Raw genomic sequence first — 22,091 nt, forward strand, 5'->3', positions numbered from 1 at the left:
CCCGAGGCCGCGCGGCCAGGTCTCACCAGAGCTTCCTGCTAGCGCACACCCTGGAGGCAGGGGATGGCCCACATAGCTGGGTCTCTGCCACCCACACGGGAGCCCTGGATTGAGTCCCTAGCTCCTGGCCACACCCCAGCACAGTGATTTTTCTTAAACTTGGACCGGGTCAGCATCTCCAAGGGCAGAGCCTGAGTCCACACAGGCGCACATGCAGTGCAGACCCCACCCGGGACAGCAGAGGGGCCACTCCAAGGGAACCGGACACACATACACGGCACAGCTCGCCCAGGTCCACAGTGCAGAGGTCACGTTTACTGAAGTCGCACACACGAGACAGGGTGTGACAGCAGCCTTTCCCCCCTGGCCCACCAGCCCCAGCAGGAGTGCAGGCCCCCAGTGTCTGACCTGCTTGCCCAGGTCCGGATCCAGGCCCCACCGCGCCCCTCCTGGTCCTGCGTGGTCCCTGAGCCCAGGGACTCTTGGGTGTGCGGCCGTGGACAACACTGCACAGGGCCGCAGGTACCTCAGCACGCCCCACAGTCCCCACGTGATGGCGTCACCCATGATTTCTTAGCTGATTTATTCGGAAACAGGAAGTTAACCACAACCATCAGCACCCAGTCACTACGCACAACGGGTGGGTGCCACAGCCTTCGGCGGGCCTGCTGGGGAGGACGAGGACCACGACGGAGCGCTGACGCGGCTGGGGAGGGAACGGTGCAGCCTTCACGTCTGTTTGGTGACGCCGGGAAGCTAAGCAGAGTTCAGGAAGACCTTAGTGTCATCGCACGCCACGCTCCCTGTTGCACATCCGCCCGACTACAGCCCTCGCAGACAGCCTGCACGCCCGTCACAGCGGCTCAGGTCTCGAAGAGCTCCCTGAAGGCGGCTCCGATCTCGGCGATCATGTCGGTGGTGGTGGTGGAGCGGCCGTGCTTCCGGAAGGCCTGCTGGTTGCACTGCCTGGTGAGGGAGCAGGCGCCAAAGGCGGCCAGCAGGAGCGGGCTGGGGCTGCGGGGGGAGCGGCGTCAGCGGGGGCTGCAGCCAGCAGGGGCTCGGACTGCGCCCTCGGCCTTGGCCCGCCCTGGCAGCCAAGAGCCACGCGCGCCTGGGGAAGCCAGCTCTGCGACTGCTGACGGCACAGCTGGGAAGGGACACCCGCGGTCTGAGGACGTAGGCACGTGCGGGGAGGGGGGGGCCAGACAGACCCTCGGCGCCTTTCCCCAGAGGACGTGCGGGGGGGCTGCCCCCTCTGGCTTCCACGGGCAGGTCTGAGAGCACCTGTGGAGCACCAGCCACCAGCACGGTGGGAGACGGGCACCCTGGTGGTCCACGGAGCTCTGACAACAGCACTGGGCCCCACCACAGTAACTGCAGGGACAGGGCCCGGGCAGTGCCGGGCAGGGGCTGCTGCCCCGGGCGCTCTGGTGCCGCCGCCCACACGAGTGGTTCACGTGGGATCTGTCAGGGGCCCCTGGCGAGGCGGGAGCTGCTGAGCCACTGGGGAGGTCAGGCAGCTCCCAAGGGGGCATGAGGCTGTACCGTACCCGTGTGTTCTCTCTGGGCCAGCGAGGAGGGCCCAGTGCGCCAGGACGCCCAGGGAGCCCGACAGCAGGTCTCCTTGCCCGCCACACCTGCGGCCGCTGCCTTCCCGGCTGCACACGAGCACTGCACAGAGCAGACGAGAGGACGTGAGTGTGGACGCCGCTGCCACACCCCCCGTGGCGAGGCCTTCCTTCCTGTCTGTCCCCAGCAAGGACTCGAGGCGGCCTCTGGTTTAGTGAGGCGGGCAGATGGGTCTCCTGCCCTTTGGGTGACACGCCAGCACTCCTGCCACCCGGGGCGATGTCTGCACGCACGACCGTCCCGGCCATGCCTGTGACGTGTTTCTGTCTCTCTGGGCATATTTTGAAAACCAAGTGTTGTGTTCTCTGAGTGTGTCAACCGAGAGCTTCCTGGGGAGGCAGGAGCCCCATCCCGAGCAGGGCGCCCGTGAGCACGCCCTCCACACCTGCTGGGCACGGCCCTGCGTGTGCGTGTACAGGGCACTGCACTTGCCTGTCCCTGACTCCAGTCATGAACAGTTCCTTCCCCTCCTCTGTCCCCGCTGTCGCCTGACCGGATCTGGACGAAGGAGCACTTGTTGCCACACACTCGCTCTGTGCCAGGCCTGTTGGCCGGCACACGGCTGAAGGTCGGCGGGCCCCCATGGGGGACGGTGCTTGATGAGTCCACTGCCCGCGTGTGCTCCTAGTGTGTGCTGTGTGTGAGCCAGGCGCACAGCAGGGACCCGCTGGCACTCACCCTGCTGCCCGTCGGAGATGACGTCGCGCGCTCCCTTCTGGACCACGGTCACGTTGCCCAGGGCCTGGCTGAGCTTCAGCACAGCGTCGCCCTGGTCCTCACTGTCCACGGGGCCTCCGAACTGTGACAGCAAAACAAGGCACACCTGAGGGGCCAGCCCTCCTCGGACACTCAGGCCCGAGTCACGGGGCTCCTGCTGAAAGCCAGGCAGGTGGAGGGAGGCCCGGCCACACCCAGCCAGCCCCCGGCCAGGGCAGACCAGAGTTAGATGACCCCCCTCCCAGCCGGACTCAGAGCCTGATGGACACAAACTCAAAAAACAGTGGCTTAGGATTCACAGGCCATGCCCCGCGTGAGGACTCGCGATTTCCCATGTGGCTTCACTTCACCCCCACAGGCCCTCTGAAACAGACGCCGCCATCCTCCACGCCGTGCCGAGGGGCCATCGGAGGGCAGAGGGGCGACCGCTGAGAGCAGGCCATCAGCACGTGGGAGCCCGCGTCTCTGGGTTCGTGAGGATACAAGGCTGGGTCCCGGCAGAACTGGGCCCTCGGGGCTGTGGGGAGCCCAGGGACTCACCACTGCTTCATAGAGCCTGCCGAACTCCACGTGGTTGGGAGTGAGAATGGCCTTGTGGTAGCCCTGGACGAGGGTCGGCTGCTGCGCCACCAGCCACAGCCCATCCTGTGCAGGACACGAAGCTGCCTTCACTGGGCAGCCTTCGAGGGCCCGTGCTCACTGTGGGGAGAGGAGAGGCTACACTCACCGCGTCGATGACAATGGGGATGCCTGTGGCCTTGGACGCTTCCAGAATGCCCTAGGAAAGAACACGAGGCCGTCACCTCCCAGCAGGCCAAGCAATACAAAGTCACGGAGCAAACCATCAAGTGCAGAGAGGAGGCAAGACCTAACGCACTGAGCGGACAGGAGCCGCAGACAGGCCACGCGCCAGACACACCGTGCCTGGCCGGGTTCCCAGGCCAGCCACACAGGCCCCCACATCAGCATTCCGACTCCACAGAGACGCTAACCTGCACATTCAGAAATGGAAGTCATGAGATACGTATTTTCAGTAGCACTGAGATGTTCTCAGGTAATGAACCACAAAAACAGCAAGTCATTTTTCTCCGATAGGATTAAGTCTAAGTGGGTTTCTGCTCTTAGAAGTCTGTCTATGTATGTATGGAAACAGGCACGTCAAAACATCAAAGTAGAGTTAGAAGACGGGCTTAGCAGTGAGGGGGTCCATCCGTCCTGGAACAGCACCAGGGTTCCTGTCCCCACCCCGCTCCTGGCTCCGGCTTCCTGCTAGTGTAGCCCGAGAGGCAGGAGATGATGGCTCAAGCATTGGACGAACCATCCCGAGTTCCAGGCTACGGGGTTCAGCCTGGCCCATCAGGCTGGTGTGGGCATTTGGGTGACACAGGCCTGTATTTGTTTCTCTGTGTCTCTCAAGTAAAAATGTTAAGTTTTTTAAAAAGTTTTTGTGCAAAAATTTTGCAGTCTGTTCATAACCTGCATTTCCAGACGTTTTGAAGTGCCCCGTATGTAATCAACATATGGTTGTGTGCTGTCATGAGCCGATACCTTCCGGCACAATTACACATTGCAAGGACGGTCTCCACTTCCCAGCAGAAAACTCTCAGAACAGACGCAGGTGCCTCAGCTGAGTGGCCTGGGCTCCCCCTCCCACGCTGGGCTGCCCGGTTGGAGTCCTGGCTCCTCGGCTTCAGACCCAGCGCGTGCTCACAGGCACCCTGGAGGCGGCAGGCGGGGTCCCCCAGTAAGTGGGAGGCGCCCGGCCTGGCTGCAGCCTGCTGCCGCCCCAGCTGTCGAAAGCCTCTGGGGACTGAATCGGGACATGGAAGATGCCTTTCCACCTCTCTCTCTTTCAAAGAAAATGAAAATAAGTACAAAGAAACTGAAGGAAGAAATTACTGAAAGAGCGTACACTAGGGGAAAGAACTCAGGAGGCGCCACACACGTCCCTGTATGACTGCGGTGCACCGCAGCGCCGACTGCACTCCTGAGCCGCTGGGCCTCACAGGTCTGCTCTGCCGGCCCGTGCTCGCGCCCCGCCCAGTCCTGCCTGGCGTGCGCGATGGCCCCTGGGAGCGAACTGAGTGGACAAGGACTGTGTCTTTTTTTTTTTTTTTTTTTTTTTTTTTTTACAGGCAGAGTGGACAGAGACAGAGAGAAAGGTCTTCCTTTGCCGTTGGTTCACCCTCCGATGGCCGCCGCGGCCGGTGCGCTGTGGCCGGCGCACCGCGCTGATCCGATGGCAGGAGCCAGGTGCTTCTGGTCTCCCATGGGGTGCGGGGCCCAAGCACCTGGGCCATCTTCCACTGCACTCCCAGGCCACAGCAGAGCTGGCCTGGAAGAGGGGCAACCGGGACAGAATCCGGCACCCCGACCGGGACTAGAACCCGGTGTGCCGGCGCCGCAAGGCGGAGGATTAGCCTAGTGAGCCATGGTGCTGGCCATCCATGTCCTTTTTCAACAACTGGCCTGCTTGCCTTGATTCGGGCCTTACGTTAAACTGAGTTCCTGCCAGTTCAGAGCTCCTGGCCGCCAGTGGCAACACCTGACGACGTCACCTCCGTGTGTCCTCTGGTCAGTGTTTAGAGGACAGTCGCCTCAGTGAGCACTCCAACACCGGAGCACAGCCAGCACCGAGTGTCTCCTGCACCGGGCAGCGGTGTAGCCGCAGCCTCCTGCGAGCCCTACACAGCACCACAGCCCCGAGCACCAAGCCCTGTGAGGCCCCGCCCGCCACCCAAACCCTGTGTGTGCGCGCCTGTGCTCTCGCATTCCGTGACGGAACGTCAGAAACGCGTCCTGCAGGAGGTACCCGGAGTGGACAACACAGAAGTGTTCAAGAGGGAAGAAGCTGAGGGTGGGAACCCGTGAAACGTCACAGTAAACCATGGTAGGTGACGTAGCTGTTAAAAAGCAGTAAGTGGGACCGGCGCTGGGGCGCAGCGGGCAAAGCCGCCGCCTGCCGCGCCGGCGTCCCATACGGGCGCTGGTTCGAGTCCCGGCTGCCCTGGATCAGACAACTCGGGATCCAAACCACTGCACAGCTGAGAAGCCCTCTGTTGCTGGTTAAGGCGCAGTCCTCTCCAAGTCGGCCCAGCGGCACATGAGCCTCACCAGAACCCCTGGCTGCCCTGTGGGGGACGAGCTGAGCCCAGTGAGCGAAGGACTCCCTCTCCCATCTCAGAGGCTCCTGCGTGGCCCCAGCAACCAGACGAGCAAGCGGCCTGAAGGCGGCTCCATAGACCCGGAGTGCAAGGGAAGCCTCCCGTTGAGGTCCGCTGACTTTCCAGGAGGAAGCCCTGCCACGACGGGCAGGAGCGGATCCCACAGTTGGCTCTGGAGCAACTGGATGTGCACATGCACAGGAACGAGGCAGGACCGTCCTTACCCCACTCGGAACACCCTCCCCTAACCACAGGTTAAACCTGAGGATAGGCAGAACCTTAGATGAGACACCCGAGGCGTGAGACAGGAGAAAACAGATTGGACTTCATCAAGATAAGAACTCTGCTGCAGACAGTGCCACTACGGAGGCGAGGACGGCCCCTGCACGAGAAGAGCCATGGGGATCACCCGTTGTGGAGGCGAGGACGGTCCCTGCATGAGAAGAGCCATGGGGATCACCCGTTACAGAGGCGAGGACGGCCCCTGCACGAGAAGATCAGGTAGATCACCATTACGGAGTGAGGACGGCCCCTGCACGAGATCGAGTAGATCACCCGTTGCGGAGGCGAGGGCGGCCCCTGCACTAGAAGATCAGGTAGATCACCCGTTACGGAGCAAGGGCGGCCCCTGCACAAGAAGATCGAGTAGATCACCCGTTACGGAGGCGAGGGTGGCCCCTGCATGAGAAGATCGAGTAGATCACCCGTTACGGAGCGAGGGTGGCCCCTGCACGAGAAGATCGAGTAGATCACCCGTTACGGAGGCGAGGACGGTCCCTGCATGAGAAGAGCCGTGGGGATCACCCGTTACGGAGGCGAGGACGGCCCCTGCACGAGAAGATCAGGTAGATCACCATTACGGAGTGAGGACGGCCCCTGCACGAGATCGAGTAGATCACCCGTTGCGGAGGCGAGGGCGGCCCCTGCACTAGAAGATCAGGTAGATCACCCGTTACGGAGCAAGGGCGGCCCCTGCACAAGAAGATCGAGTAGATCACCCGTTATGGAGGCGAGGGTGGCCCCTGCACGAGAAGAGCCATGGGGATCACGTCTGTGATGAGGGTTCTCTACCAGAACACACATCGGAAAGAACTCTGAGATTCAGACAGGCAAGCGGTTTTGGAACGGAGGGAGGGTGTGCGTTCGCACAGAGGGAAGCCGGCACTCGCGATGCCAGCACCCGGTATCGGGTCCGGTATCAGGGCACGGTTCACGTCCCCGCTGCCCGCAGTCCACCTGGGAGGCAGCAGACAGCCCAGGATTCCCTGCCGCCCGTGTGGCCGGGCCAGGCCTTGGCTGGTGGGGTCATTATCTATATCTTCCTGTCTGGCTCCACCTCTCAGGTAAGGAAGGAACTCCACAAATGGCCAACAGCCGGGAGGAGCTGCTGCCCATCGGCCATCGGCAAGTGGAGGCAGAACCTCCGTGAGCACACACCAGTGAGCGGCCACTCCCCACCTCCCAGGAGGGCTGACGACACGGATGACAGTGAACATGAATCCTACCAAGTGCGGGCACCAGCCCGAACCTGGCCACTGCCAGAGACCCACCGCCACCAACAGCCTGGGGCCTCTCCAAAACGGATGGCAAGAAACGCTCCCCACGACCTGAGAACAAAGATGACGAGGACGGCAGGCCAACCCTACCCGCCTGGGCGCTGAGAGAAGTCAGTGCGCTGCCCCAGCGTCTCTGATCGCGGCTTCTCGTTCGAACTGTGGTGTCGCCCCGCACCCACACCAGTCAGCTGTCTTCCAGGCACTGGCACTTAAGAACAAACTTTTCTTTTAATGTTTGTTGATTTATTTTCATCTCCTTGAAAGAGAGGGAGACGGAGACAGTGAACTTCCATGTCCTGGTTCACTCCCTAAGTGATGGCAACAGCCAGAGCTGGGCCAAAGCCAGGAGCCCGGGACTCCATCGAGAGCTCCCATGTGTGTGGCAGGGGCCCGAGCACGGAGCCCTCTATCTCCCAGGACACTTTAGCAGGAAGCTGGGTCAGAAGTGGAGCAGCCGGGGCCTGCACCATGGTGTCGCGGTCTAAGCCTCCACCTGTGATGCCGGCATCCCATGTGGGTGCCAAGTCAAGTCCTGGCTGCTCCAGTTCAGATCCAGCTCTCTGCTGTGGCCTGGGAAAACAGAAGGTGGCCCAGGTCTTTGGGCTCCTGCACCCACGTGGGAGACCTGGAAGCTCCTGGCTCCTGGCTTCATGTCAGCCCAGCTCTGTCTGTTGCAGCCATTTGGGGAGTGAATCAGCAGATGGAAGACCTCCCTCTCTCTGCCTCTTCGTAACTCTGCCTTTCAAATACATAAATAAATCTTAAAAAAAAAAATAGTGGAGCAGCCGGGGCCCTATGCTGTGGCATAGTGGGCTAAGCCTCTGGTTCGAGTCCCGGCTGCTCCTCTTCCAATCCAGCTCTCTGCTATAGCCTGGGAAAGCAGTGGAAGATGGCTCAAGTGCTTGGGACCTTATGGGAGACTGGGAAGAAGCTCCTGGCTCCTGGTTCTGGATCAGCTCTGCTCCAGCCGTTGTGTCCATTTGGGCAGTGAACCAGTGGACAGAAGACCTTTCTCTCAGTCTCTCCCTCTCTCTGTCTGTAACTCTATCTCTCAAATAACAAAATCTTAAAAAAACAAAAAAAAAATGGAGCAGCCACAACCCCAACTGGGAATGCGACACCAGATGTGGGCAGCCCAAGCAGCGGTGCACCCACCTCCACAACGCCCGCCCCAAGGACAGGCTGCGAGCTCAAGGCAGTCGGAGAGGCGGCAGGAAGCCTGCAGCACTCCCCGCCCCCCCCCCCAGCAGCGGGCCCCCAGGGAAGCCGCTGTGCACCTGTGTCCCCCCTCCCCCAGCAGCGGGCCCCCAGGGAAGCCGCTGTGCACCTGTATCCCCCCCCCAGCAGGCCCCCAGGGAAGCCACTGTGCACCTGTGTCCCCCCCCCCCAGCAGTGGGCCCACAGGGAAGCCGCCGTGCACCTGTGTCCCCCCCCCAGCAGCAGGCCCCCAGGGAAGCCGCTATGCGCAAGTGTCCCCCCCCCAGCAGGTCCCCAGGGAAGCCGCCGTGCACCTGTGTCCCCCCCCAGCAGCAGGCCCCCAGGGAAGCCGCTATACGCAAGTGTCCCCCCCCCCAGCAGGTCCCCAGGGAAGCCGCCGTGCACCTCTGTCCCCCCCCCCCCAGCAGCGGGCCCCCAGGGAAGCCGCCGTGCACCTGTGTCCCCCCTCCCCCCAGCAGTGGGCCCACAGGGAAGCCGCCGTGCACCTGTGTCCCCCCCCCAGCAGCAGGCCCCCAGGGAAGCCGCTATGCGCAAGTGTCCCCCCCCAGCAGGTCCCCAGGGAAGCCGCCGTGCACCTGTGTCCCCCCCCAGCAGCAGGCCCCCAGGGAAGCCGCTATGCGCAAGTGTCCCCCCCCCCAGCAGGTCCCCAGGGAAGCCGCCGTGCACCTCTGTCCCCCCCCCCAGCAGCGGGCCCCCAGGGAAGCCGCCGTGCACCTGTGTCCCCCCCCCCAGCAGGCCCCCAGGGAAGCCGCCGTGCACCTGTGTCCCCCCCCAGCAGGCCCCCAGGGAAGCCGCTGTGCATGCGTGTCCCCCCTCCCCCCAGTGGGCCCCCAGGGAAGCCGCCGTGCATCTGTGTCCCCCCCCGCAGCAGGCCCCCAGGGAAGCCGCTGTGCGCGTGTGGCCCGCACCTGGACGCTCCCCAGCAGCTGCTCGTCTCGGCCCAGGCCGGGTCCCACGACGAGGGCGTGCAGCCGGGGTAACCACTTCTGCACCTCCTGCACCGCAGCCGGGCTGTCACTGGACAGAGGGAAGAACGGCGCCCTCAGGCACGGCAGCGACGGCGGCTGATGGACAGAAGTCACAGAGGCTCCGAAAGCTCGGGCAGTTGCTGAACACTCCCACGGCCCGGCCCGGCCCGGCCCCTCGCTGCACTCAGCCTCCGACCTGACCTCCAGACACGGGCGTGGTCTGTGACGCCGCAGTGCAGACCCTAGCTCTCAACACTGCGGCTGGTTTCCCAGTGACCTGTGCCCGAGGCCCGCGGTTAGCCCACCACCCGTGCTGGGTAGGGAGGCAGCTCCAGCTAGCCCCCCACCCCCACCCCCCATGCCACCGTGGCTGGCGCTGCCTTCCTCGCGGGGACGCCGCCTGCCGCCCTTTGATGGCCCGGTCCCATCTGGCGCCCCGCTGCTTCCCCTGTACGACCTACCCCGCTGAGGCCTCTGCCGCCCACAGGCTGCCCTTGTCAGGGTCACCAGGGACCCCCTCCTGCCCCGGGAGGTGCAGTCACTCATCCTTGGTCCTCAGCCCCCACAGGGCCAGGAGCCAGGCAGGACCGACCCAACCCCTCCAGGCTCCTTCCTGCCTGCCCTCTGCTGGCCCCTGGCCTGCCCTCCTCGACCGTGTGCTCCTGTCCTGGACGGGTTAACAATCCCCAAACCTGGGGCCAGCGCTGTGGCGTTAACCCGCCCGAGGTGCCGACATCCAGGATGAGCGCCGTTTGAGTCTGGCTGCTCCGCTTCCGAGCCAGCTCCCTGCTAACACGCCTGGGAGAGCAGAGGACGGCCCAGGTCCTTGGGCCCCGGCCACCCACAGGGGAGATTGGTGAAGCTCTAGGCTCTTGGCTTCAGCTGGCCCAGCCCCAACCATTGCAGCCAGTTGGGGAGTGAGCCAGCAGTTGGAACATTCTCTCTGTAACTCTGACTTTAAAATTAAGTGAGAGTAGAGTAGAGTACAGTAGAACAGAACAGAACAGAAGAATCCCCAAATCGACGCCATCTCTGAGGCCCTCGGCTGCCTACTAGCCACACCCACCCGGGTGTCTCAGTACACCCAAGCCAGCCCGATCTTCACCCCCCGCCCATGCTGCTCCCCGCTCTTCCCGGCACACTAGATGGCGATGCTACCTTCTCCATGTTTCAAGCACACCCGGACCTGGGTCCCTCCTCACCACCACTGCACCACTGCCCCTCGCCCAGGACCCTGACAGGAGTCTGCTCCCCAGGGAAGCTGATGGCGAGGTCCCCCCGTCCCCTGCTCAGTCCTCACGGTGAGCCCACCTGACCCTCTCCCGTCTCTCAGACAAGTGCTCCCCGACACGCCATCGGCCGCCATTCGGTGCCGGCTTCTGGTGTGGCTCCACTCCGCACTGCTGCCCTGGGCCCCGACACAGCCTGTGCGCCTGTGCTGCCCCTTCGTCAGCTCTCACCGCCTGCCGCGTGGTCCCGCTGTCTGCCCCCAGGGCGGTGCCGCCCAGTACAGGAGGAACCAGCAGACTTAACTGAAACTGCACAGAAGAGACACCTGGCTCCGAGCCCCACCCGCCGCATCTCCAGCGCCAGGGCACAGTCCCGGCGGCTCTGGGAACACGTCCCCACTAGGACTGCCCTAGGAGGCTGAGCAGACCTCCCAGGCCCCGACAGCGTGGGACCAGGCCACCTTGGGCTGCGAGCAGAGCAGACACTGGGCAGACATGCCCAGTGCAGCAGCGGAAGCGCCACGTGACCGGGGGAGCCGCGTGCGGGCAGACTCACAGGACTGGGTGCACGATGAGCTCCGGGCTGTAGGACTTGATGACGGGCGCGGCCTCCCTGGTACAGAACACGTGAGACAGATCTGCGCCCTGCGGAGCGAGAACAGAAGTGGAGCACCAGTGGCTGACCCCCCGACGCTGACCTCAGACCAAACTACAAATGTTAGCCCACAGCAGTCAGGCGGCCATGAGGGAGCACCTGAACCAAAGGCGGGCTCCTGGGGCCCGGCCCCCGGCATGCTGCCGCTGGACACGGCCCTGGGGCTCGGGCAGTGCAGGGCACGGCCACCTGGGGTCAGCCGCTTAGGCTGGGACCGCGGAGGCCCCCAGGACCGTGCTGGCGAAGTGCAGCGGGAACACAATTTCAGTTTAAAAACAAGTGGGTTTCAACGCTGAAGCGTTTATCCTGGCGCGAGAAGTCGGGGCGGGCGGAAGGTGTGCGTCACCCGCGGTGACTCTGCGATGCTATGGAGACTTCCATCAGGATGTGCGCTTCACCCACATGGAAATAACCCGGCTCGCTCCCCCAGAGCGCCGTAGCGGAGTTCTGGGCGAACGTACCACTTTGAGAGCCGAGATCGCTGCGAAGTACGGGGCTCCGGTGTACCTAGGAAGACAGACGCGAGTGAGACGTCTCCAGTCACGGACGCAGGCCCAGCTGATGAGGACAGTGCAGACACGAGGCGCCCGGCACAGACCCCCATTCGGCAGGCAAGCCCGCACTTCGGAACCCTTCCTGCCGCTGCCTTCCAGGAGCGCGTCTCCCTGTGCCGTGTGGTCGAGCCGAGGCGGGCGGCCACCTGCCGCTGCCTTCCGGGAGCGCGTCTCCCTGTGCCGTGTGGTCAAGCCGAGGCGGGCGGCCACCGCTCAGGGCACTCGGGAGAGGCTGGGGTCCCGAGCAGGAGGACAGCGATGGGCAGGAGGGCAGAGCAGGCAGCGGGCTGGCACGGCCCTCGTGGGCCCCTGCGCTGTTCCCGGCGTCCTCACTGGTGGAGCCGCCGGCAGGCTCTGTGTGCAGCACCCTCAGTGCCCCAGGGCTGCTGTGGCTGCCCACTGGCCCTGCTCCTCGCACTGGGGCAGACACTGGGCGCCTGGGTCCAGCTGCCACCCTACATCCCGTCCTAGGAGAGTGCTCCCCACGGCAGTGGAACAAGCGGGCACTGAGCACAGACAGGCTGTCACTTTCACACTGCCTGCTCCAATGCGGCGTGTCACAGGACTGACTCGTGCACGCCTCCCAGAACAAGTAGAGGGCATGAGAGAGCCACGGAGGGGGAAGCCGCGAAGGACAGACCCAGGTGCAGCCTGCCGGGCACGGGGCACCAGAAACAGAGCAAGAGACAAGGCAGGAGGGAGGGCAAAGGCAGCAGGCGCCCCACAGACCACAAGTCTCTGCGGCCAACACGGCAGCAAGACGTAAAAACCAGGTGACAGCCTGGGGAGGGGCTGGGCCGTCTCGGGGACCCCCAGGAACTGGCAGAACACACAGTATGCAGTGTGGGAGTGGGAGAGCCCAGAACAGGAAGAAGCAGTCACCCAGCACTGGACTCACCAGGGGACAGCTCCACCGGGGCCCCACAGGGCCTCTCCTCCTCAATCAGAAAGTCTAGCAGTTATAAAACGCCAAAAAGTTGACCACTTGGTATCCTATCACATACAGTTTTTAAAAAACATTTCTTTTATTTGAAAGGCAGAATTAGAGGGAGAGGGTAGGGAGGTACAGAGAGAGAGGTCTTCCATCCTCTGGTTCACTCCCCAAATGGCCTCAATGGCTAGGGCTGGGCCAGACCAAAGCCAGGAGCCAGGAGCTTCCTCCAGGTCTCTCACGTGGTTGAGGGCCCAAGCACCTGTGCCGTCCTCTGCTGCTTTCCCAGGCCACAGCAGGGAGCTGGATCAGAAGTGGAGCAGCCGGGACTCGAACCAGTGCCCATATGGGCAGGCAGCACCTGAACCTGCTGTGCCAACAACGCCGGCCGCGTGGCAGACACGTAGAGGACTCTGGGGTTGAACTCGACAGACAGACACACAGCGCCCGACTCGCCACTCACTCCTGACAGCCCCCGACCACGCCGATCCTTCCGTCCTGCCCTTTGTGCTTGCTGGCGCTCAGAGGGGGGACGATGGCTCTCACCAGCAGGGAAGTCCTGTCCATGTCGTGCACGGAGGATGCTGCCCGCGGTGAAAACGCTCTTTGCAGCGCTGGAAAACAGGAAAATGAAGGCGCTCAGGGGCAGAGACCACACGCCGTCCCCGCAGCCCAAACGCCTGGCAGAGCCGAGGCTCCCCCGGTGTTCACCGTGTGCCGTGTGCGGGCGGGGGCTGCCCAGAAATCGCAGCACTAAGCTCGCCGGATACCGCGCCTGTTAGCGCCAGGGCCGCCTCAGCCGGTCTGGTTCTGGAGAACCGCATCTGCAGGGGCTTATCCATTACAAACGAACTGTAACCTGATAAGCTGCCAAAGCAACTCTTTCACTGGGCTCAAGGCGGCCTGTAAAATGAGCCGACTGTGCGCTGCTCGGTTTCTGCTGGCCCTCCTCGAAAAACCTCCCGCGGATTTACCACGGCCCGCCAGTAAGGGGCGCGCTCACGTGTAAGGCAGAGCGGGAGCGTGGAGAGCTGATAAGGCAGAGGAACAATGTGTCCTCCTCACAGGCGCTCGTTTAAATGGCATGTTTGCAGAGCGACGCACACACAGTCTGCTGGTTCATTCCCCGAACGCCTGTGACATCCAGGGCACAGCCAGGAGCCCAGAACTCCGCCCGGGTCTCCCGGGTGACCATCAGCAGGGGCTGCTCAGACACAGGCAGCCGGGGCTCGAGCCGGGCGCTGAGCTGTGGAGGTGGGCACCGAGCAGCTTCACCCACTTGCCGCACCACCACCCGGCCCCAGAATCTCATCCTCCAGCTCCATCCCTGGCTGGGAAACTGGACACACGTCCCAGGTTCCACCGGAGACCGAGGGCTGTCCCTGCTCCTCCTGATCAAACAGTCCCGTCCTGTAACTCTGCCAGTTTTACTTTTTTTTAAAAAAGATTGATTTTATTTATTTGAAAGACAGAGTAACAAATAGAGGTAGAGACAGAGAGGTCTTCCATCTGCTGCTTCACTCCCCCGATGGCCGCAGTGGCCGAGCTGTACCAATCTGAAGCCAGGAGCCAGGAGCTGCTTCTGGGTCTCCCACGCGGGTGCAGGGCCCGAGGACTGGGCCATCTTCTGCTGCTGTCCCAGGCCAGAGCAGAGAGCTGGATCGGAAGTGGAATAGCGGGGTCTCAAACTGTTGCCCATAAGGAATGCCGGCGCTTCAGGCCAGGGCTTTAACCCGCTGCGCCACAGCATGGGCCCCCAGTTTTACTTTTTGCTCAAGAAACTCATCCAGGGGCCTGTGGCACAGCAGGGTAAGCACCACTTGCGATGGCTGCATCCAATGTCACAACACTAGTTCAATTCCTAGCAGCTCCACTTTCGGTCAGTGCACGGAGGGCTCAGGTTCGTCCATGACACACACAACGGGGACCCGGATGGAGTCCTGGCTCCTGACTTCAGCCTGGCCCAGCCCAGGCTGCTGTAGAATTTGGGGAGTGAACCAGTACCCGGATGACCTCTCTCTCCCTTCTATGTCTCTCTTATTCTTTCAAATAAATTTAAAAAATTATTTTTAAATTTTAGATTAGAAGAGCATTGACCAGTCTGTTCTTGGACGAGCAGCTGGAGCCGCCTGAGCTGCTGCATCGTTCACACTCCGAGAGGGAAAGGAACACGAGGGCCACCACCCACACCTCTCACGCCTCCCAGATCAACCCAGGAGGAGGAGTCACGCAGAACCCCGAGAAAAGTACACGGAGGCGGCGCAGCCACCGAGCCCTGCACCGGCGAGGCCTGCCTTCCCGAGCCCACCTGCTCCTGCCCCGAGCCGGCGCAGAGCCAGGCCAGGGACACCCCGCCTTCCCCGAGCATTCCCGGCAGGCACACGGCCCTGCTGGTGGCCCTCTGACGAGCTCGTGACAGGAACTGGGTGCTTGCACAGGGAGAGTCGGTGCCAGCGTCACCGCGTGCCGTCGTGACAGCGCCTGACACACGCGTTTCACACCTTGGCACGCTAACACGCTAACACGTCCCTCTGGACGCGCCGGGGCTGCCAGAGCTCCCGGGCCGGCGCCGCCGCCGCGTCCTGGAGAGCCTGGCCCCCGGCTCGGGCGCACACCCCGTCCGCGTCCCGGCCCACGCCGCCGGGCGTAGCGGTCAGCCCTGGGCTCTCCCGGGCCGAGCGCGCCCCGCACGGTCACTCGGCCTTCCGAGCAGAAGCGGCCGGCGGCGGGTACCTGCGTTCATCGGCGGCCCCAACAGCGCGAGCGCGGCAGACAGCAGGGCAACGACGGCCCCGCCAAAGACCGCGGCCCGGGCTTCCGCCCGGGTGGCCATCTCGGAAGGGCCGGAATCGATCTTACCTCGCCGGGAGCAGGCCGGAATTGCCCTGCAGCGCAGAACCACAGCCATCGGCGGCCTTCCGGGTTCCCGGCCGCCCCTGCGCCGCCGCCGCGACCGCAGCCCACAGGCGGCCTTCCGGGTTCCCGGCTGCCCCCGGGGCGCCCTGGGCCACAGCCATTGGACAGCCCTGGAGGCACGGCCGGAACCACAGCCATGGGGCACGCCTTCCGGAATCCCGACCACCCCCGCGCCTCTGCCAGAGCCGCAGCCATTGGACGTTCCTTCGGGGGCTCCCGGCGGCCCTCGCGCCGCAGACGGAAGTGAGGGCCCAGCCAGCGGTAGTACAAAGGCCGGGGCGGCGGCACCCCTCCACACCCCGCTCCGGCTCCTCTTGTCCAATGACGTCCGGGTTCAGATTATTGACAAGCAAGAGGGCCAACCAGATCTGGCCCCGACTCTGGCCCGTTAGAGCTTTGCAGGTGAAGCAAGTCGGGTCTTGATGACGTAGGTTTCCGGTTGTCCTCTGGGCGTCGCTGAGGCCAGTCGAGTGCGGTCGGAGTGGGCGCCGGAGAGCCGGCCGGGGGCCCCGAGTACCCAGGGAGGACGGGCCCACGACACCCCCGGGTCGCTCACGCCCTCGTGTCTACGTGACCTGCACGAGCGGTCACCTGCGGGATCTTGCAGCAGCTCGGGTGACCTCAGTGTTGCCGGAACAGCTGTGCTGCGGGGGCGGGGGGACCAGGGAGTCTGCACCTAAAAGCAGGTGCACGTGGGGCCCGAGTGCTCCCTCGCAGCCACTGAGTCTCGGTCATCCTGTGTAAGCTGCAGGACCCGCGAGGGGCCATGCGCCCGGCTCCTGCGCTGGCCCCCTCACCCGGTGACTCAGGGGAGCCCCCGAGGTCCCGCGCCAGCCCTGTCTCACCCGGTGACTCAGGGGAGCCCCCGGGGTCCCCCGCCAGCCCTGTCTCACCCGGTGACACAGGGGAGCCCCGGGGTCCCCTGCCAGCCCGGTCCCGCCCGCCAGCCCTGCCTCACCCGGTGACTCAGGGGAGCCCCCGAGGTCCCCCGCCAGCCCTGTCTCACCCGGTGACTCAGGGGGGCCACCGAGGTCCCGCGCCAGCCCTGTCTCACCCGGTGACTAGGGAGCCCCCGAGGTCCCCCGCCAGCCCTGTCTCACCCGGTGACACAGGGGGGCCACCGAGGTCCCGCGCCAGCCCTGTCTCACCCGGTGACTCAGGGGAGCCCCCGAGGTCCCCCGCCAGCCTGTCCCACCCCGGACCTCGGGGTCCCGCCCGGCAGCCCTGTCTCACCCGGTGACTCAGGGGAGCCCCCTGGGTCCCGCCGTCCTGGTGGCTCAGAGTCTGCTCCCTCTGCTCCTGCTAACCACGGCCTGGGTGTCTCACCCCCACCTGCGAGAAGCCTCCCTGGCAGGGAGTCTGGGAGTCTGTGTCCTCTCTCGGCCCCACCTGGCTTTGACAGCTGCAAGTCAGGGTGCCTGCAGCACTTCCTGCGGGTGGGATGGCCTGTGGCTTTCCCGGTGGTCCACGGCGCACTCTGCGGCCACCTCGGACCCGGAGCCAGCCGAGCTCCGAAAGGGGGCGGGTGGGGCGGGGCCTGGGGAGAGGGAGGGGAGAGAGGGGACGGGTAGGGAGCCTGGGAGGGAGGGGATGGGAGGGCGGAGCCTGGGAGAGGGGTTGGGGCGGAGCCTGGGAGGGAGGGGATGGGGGCGGAGCCTGGGAGAGAGGGAACGGGTGGGGCGGAGCCTGGGAGGGAGGGGATGGGAGGGTGGAGCCTGGGAGGGAGGGGATGGGAGGGCGGAGCCTGGGAGAGGGGGATGGGGCGGAGCCTGGGAGGGAGGGGATGGGGGCGGAGCCTGGGAGGGAGGGGGTGGGGCGGGGCCTGGGAGGGAGGGGATGGGAGGGCAGAGCCTGGGAGAGAGGCGATGGGTGGGACGGAGCCTGGGGGAGGGTAGGGGTGGGCGGGGCCGGCGCGCTCCCGGGACGGGCGAGGGCTGCCCCTCCACAGGCCCCACATTTGCTGCAGCGCTGTGTGCGGGGTTCGCTGAGTGGGGCCCAGGAGTGAGGGAGACGGGCACTGCGGGCCTCTGGAGCCGGCAGGTGAAGTTGGAGGGGCTGCACCGCAGGTAGTGTGTGCTGTTCAAGACCCCTCAGCTGTGCCCTCCTCGGAGGTGTGGCCAGGGCGTGCCCGCTACAGACGCGCAGAGTGGAATTCACGAACAGCACAGGGGCTGCTGGGGTGCTGGTGACGCCTTGTGCTCCCTGGGAGTCGCAGCCAGAATCTCTACCCACAGCCCCATTGCCAGGGCTCCCCGGGGCCCCTGCGCGCCCTCCACTCCCATCCCCTCCGGGTCTTCCTCCACGCCGCCCGGCAATCTGACCTTTCATCCAGCCAGTACTTGGGGTGCCCCTGCCCTACCCCCAGGGTGCTCAGTTTGCCATACCTCAGGCAAAGACAGAGGAACGCAGTCTGCCTTGTGTCGCGGTGGCGGGTCCGTCCCCTGAGATGGGACGGGAGCCCCTGCAGGTGCCTGTACAGGAACCCGCATCCCAGTGCTGGTGTGGGTTAATGTGGCGAGGCCCTAACCCCAGAACCTCAGGATGCAGCTGCATTTGGGATCAGGTCTCTGTAGGTTTAACCAAGGTAAGGTGAGGCCATCAGGCTACAGGTCCTGACCCAACAAGACTGATGTCCTTATGAAAGGGGACACTGGACCGGCGCTGTGGTGTGTGTGGGGGTAAAGCCACCACCTGCAGTGCCGGCATCCCATGTGGGCGCTGGTTCGAGTCTCAGCTTCTCCTTTTCAGATCCAGCTCTCTGCTATGGCCTGGGAAAGCAGTGGAAGATGTCCTGGGTCCTTGGGCCCTGCACCCATGTGGGAGACCTGGAAGGAGCTCCTGGCTCCTGGCTTTGGATCAGCCCAGCTCTGGCCGTTGCAGTCAACTAGGGAATGAAGCAGCAGATGGAAGACCTCTCTCTCTCTCTCTCTCTCTCTCTCTGCCTCTGTCTCTCTGTAATTCTACCTTTCAAATAAATAAATAAATCTTGGGGAAAAAAAAGGACATTGGAGACAGAGGCCCACACACAGGACACACAAGGGAAAGGTGGCTGTGTGAGGACAGGCAGGTTTGGGAGATGGCAGCTCAGCTCCTAGCCCGGGATGCCACGGGTAGCTGGAGCCATCAGAAGGCGGGAGAGAGGGGTCAGCTACAAGGAGCGACACGGAGGCGGCCTCTCCAGGAACGGAGTGTTTATTTGGGATTAGCCTGGGGCTGCCGTCGGGATGGGTGTGCTGGGAAGACCGTGGGCGCAGAGAGAGGACACTTCAGGGCCGGAGGGGAGGGTCCACCCAGGCCGCTGGCTCCCGGGCTTGTCGCAGTGTGTCCACTGGGGATGGTCATGGCAAGGAAGGACAAGGTTGTCAGAAGTGGCTTAGCCGGGAAATTCTGACCGGGAGGTCCTTCGCGGCAGCTCCTGTGACACCTGTGTGAAGTCCCTGCCTGCCTGGCTCCCAGCTCCCCGAGGCAGGGGAGGACCAAAGGGACCCAGGGGACGCTGACGGTCGCCCCCTAGAGGCTTCACGGAGTACAGCGCGGCCCCCAGGGCACCCTGATACCGGGGCTCTCTGCCGCTGCTCTGGTTTACAGGCGCCCGGCCTGTGCCGCTGAGTTTGGGCAGCCACGGCAGACCGAGGCAGTGGCTTAACCAAAGAGCGTTTTGTTTTTGTTTGCTTGTTTTTGTGCAGAGCCAGAAGTTCTTGGAAAACAAGGTGTGGCCACCTGACAGTGCCCTTACAGACCCCATGGCAGGTGCAGGCATCCCATAGTCCCCTTTGTGTCTGCGTTCCGCCTTCCTTGTCTTCGTTGCAGGGTGGCTGCACCACTCCGGCGTTGTCTGCCTCACAGGGAGGAGGAGGAGGAGAGGAGGAGGAGGTGTGCATCCTCTCAGTTCCCCCAGCGCCCTCTGCTCCGTGCTCAGTGTAGACGTGTGTTCTGTGGCGCCGCGCTGGCTGCAAGGGAGTCTGGGCAGTATAGCGTTCTCGCCAGGTGCACTGCAGATGAGAAACGGGTCTGTCAAGGGGAGACACGGGGAGCAGACGATGGCTTAGGAGCACAAGTCACCTCCACGACCTCAGTGCCGCAGGGTGAGATGGGAAAGCTGCCGGTGCCGGGCAGTGCCTGGCGTGACCGTGCCTCTCACTGACCTCGCTGCCCCGCACGCTGGTGCCCCAGTCCTGGGGAGCTGCTAGGCCTGAGCCCAGGTAAGCCTGGGGGGTCCCTGGACTCCTCCATCTGGGATGAGCCTCCCCCATGCCCTCCCCTTCCTGGTGGCCCAGACTCCCACAGACCCTTTTTTCTTTTTGAAGATGTATTGGGGCTGGTGTTGTGGCGTAGCGGGTAAAGCTGCCCCTGCAACACCATCATCTCATATGGGCTGCTCCACTTCCAACCCAGCTCCCTGCCAGTGCACCTGGGAAAACAGTGGAAAATGTCCCAAGTCCTTGGGCCCCTGCAGCTGTGTGGGAGACCCGGAAGAAGCTCCTGGCTTCTGGCTCCAGATCGGCCCAGTTCTGGCTGTTGTGGCCATTTGGGGAGTGAACCAGTGGAAGGAAGATCTCTCTGTCTCTCCCTCTCTCTGTCTGTAGCTCTGCCTCTCAAATAAGTAAATCAGTCTTTAAGAATAAGAAAACCAGATTCAAGAAGGAACAGTGGGACAAACCGTGCTGGATGGTTTTGCAGGAGACACACAAGTTTGCTTCTGAAAAATTAGTGGATCCGGGCAGTGTGGTTTGTGGAGCCGGGCAGTGTGGTTTTGCAGAGCCGGGCAGTGTGGTTTGCAGAGCCGGGCAGTGTGGTTTGTGGATCCGGGCAGTGTGGTTTGTGGATCCGGGCAGTGTGGTTTGTGGATCCGGGCAGTGTGGTTTGCGGAGCCGGGCAGTGTGGTTTGCGGAGCCGGGCAGTGTGGTTTGTGGAGCCGGGCAGTGTGGTTTGTGGAGCCGGGCAGTGTGGTTTGTGGAGCCGGGCAGTGTGGTTTGCGGATCCGGGCAGTGTGGTTTGCGGAGCCGGGCAGTGTGGTTTGCGGAGCCGGGCAGTGTGGTTAGTGGATCCGGGCAGTGTGGTTTGTGGAGCCGGGCAGTGTGGTTTGTGGAGCCGGGCAGTGTGGTTTGTGGAGCCGGGCAGTGTGGTTTGCGGATCCGGGCAGTGTGGTTTGCGGATCCGGGCAGTGTGGTTTGCGGAGCCGGGCAGTGTGGTTTGTGGAGCCGGGCAGTGTGGTTAGTGGATCCAGGCAGTGTGGTTTGTGGAGCCGGGCAGTGTGGTTTGTGGAGCCGGGCAGTGTGGTTTGTGGATCCGGGCAGTGTGGTTTGCGGATCCGGGCAGTGTGGTTTGCGGAGCCGGGCAGTGTGGTTTGTGGAGCCGGGCAGTGTGGTTTGCGGATCCAGGGCAGTGTGGTTTGTGGATCCGGGCAGTGTGGTTTGTGGAGCTGGGCAGTGTGGTTTGCAGAGCCGGGCAGTGTGGTTTGTGGATCCGGGCAGTGTGGTTTGCGGAGCCGGGCAGTGTGGTTTGCGGATCCGGGCAGTGTGGTTTGCGGAGCCGGGCAGTGTGGTTTGCGGATCCGGGCAGTGTGGTTTGCGGAGCCGGGCAGTGTGGTTTGCGGATCCGGGCAGTGTGGTTTGTGGAGCCGGGCAGTGTGGTTTGTGGAGCCGGGCAGTGTGGTTAGTGGAGCCGGGCAGTGTGGTTTGTGGAGCCGGGCAGTGTGGTTTTGTGTAGCTGGGCAGTGTGGTTTGCGGAGCCGGGCAGTGTGGTTTGCGGAGCCAGGCAGTGTGGTTTTGCGGAGCCGGGCAGTGTGGTTTGCGGAGCCGGGCAGTGTGGTTTGCGGAGCCGGGCAGTGTGGTTTTGCGGAGTTCCCAAAGATGAGAAGAAACGGAGCAGAGTGAGCAGGAAGGGGTAGGCGTGGGCACGGGGGCATCTGCTCCGGCCTGGGAAGCACCTTGGCGCCAGCAGCTGCTGTCCCTGTGCCTGGGTGACTGTCCCCCCTTCCCAGGTCCTTAGCCTGCCAGGGAGCGCAGACGTGACAGGGACGTAGCCGAGGGAAGAACATCTCAGAATTCTCAGAGCCGGCACCTTTCTGTTTCTCAGACTTGGGGAAGAACCAGTCAGTCCTGGGAAGACTGGGGTCTCGGGGGGCGTATTGGAAACACAGAGCAGAAGGTCCTGTTTCTAAGTCTGTTACGACTCAGCGTCTGTCTTCAGGCACAAATGAAACAGTCGTGGGAGATGCGGGTGCTGCTGTCTGCCTGGCGCACAGCGCAGGGCGGCACAAGGTGACGCGGGCACAGCCGGCCCAGGGACTGGGGTCCATCGCCTGTTGCACCTACACACGACCTGCAATGCCCACCCTTGGAGAAGAGAACCCTTCTACCGGGCAGAGGGAGGCAGGAGGATGTGGCTCAGCTCTGCCTCCTGCATCGCTGGGGGTGTAGGGAGGAGGGGCTGGGGTGCAGGGGATCTGGCTTTCCCCCTCCCCCCCCCCAACAAATCCTGCTGGCCCTTGTGCACAGTTTGCCACCGAGTCTCATCTCTGTGTGGGCCAGACCCTGGAGTACAGGTGAAGA

At 63.7% G+C, this 22,091-nt stretch overlaps 1 protein-coding gene and 1 long non-coding RNA gene across 19 annotated transcripts; one reads left to right on the forward strand and one right to left on the reverse strand.

Moving 5' to 3' along the window:
• Positions 1-295: 295 nt before the first annotated feature.
• Positions 296-17,139, reverse strand: NAXD (NAD(P)HX dehydratase). 17 transcript variants are annotated; one of them, XM_070048576.2, is made up of 10 exons: positions 16,927-17,139; positions 13,085-13,235; positions 11,598-11,643; positions 11,038-11,126; positions 9,193-9,301; positions 3,074-3,124; positions 2,887-2,991; positions 2,308-2,428; positions 1,551-1,671; positions 567-1,014 (listed from the first exon to the last, which is right to left on the reverse strand). In XM_070048576.2, exons 2-10 carry the CDS (start codon positions 13,186-13,188, stop codon positions 864-866), a joined length of 897 nt encoding a protein of 298 aa, XP_069904677.1. In that variant the 5' UTR covers positions 13,189-13,235; positions 16,927-17,139; the 3' UTR covers positions 567-863. The 17 variants fall into 17 exon arrangements, 14 of the variants coding, with proteins under 14 accessions (XP_069904677.1, XP_069904679.1, XP_069904678.1 ...); XM_070048578.2 differs by having other exon boundaries at positions 9,193-9,348; positions 13,168-13,235; positions 16,927-17,061; XM_070048577.2 differs by having other exon boundaries at positions 16,771-17,036.
• Positions 15,804-18,537, forward strand: LOC138843749 (uncharacterized). Of its 2 annotated transcripts, none has more exons than XR_016212675.1 (2): positions 15,804-15,939; positions 18,286-18,537. It is a non-coding gene; the product is annotated as an uncharacterized LOC138843749 (long non-coding RNA). The 2 variants fall into 2 exon arrangements; XR_016212676.1 differs by having other exon boundaries at positions 15,852-15,964.
• Positions 18,538-22,091: the final 3,554 nt, after the last annotated feature.

This window comes from Oryctolagus cuniculus, chromosome 9 (genome assembly GCF_051225735.1).
Source record: "Oryctolagus cuniculus isolate XC-2025 breed Fujian yellow rabbit chromosome 9, ASM5122573v1, whole genome shotgun sequence".
NCBI classification, from domain to species: domain Eukaryota; kingdom Metazoa; phylum Chordata; class Mammalia; order Lagomorpha; family Leporidae; genus Oryctolagus; species Oryctolagus cuniculus.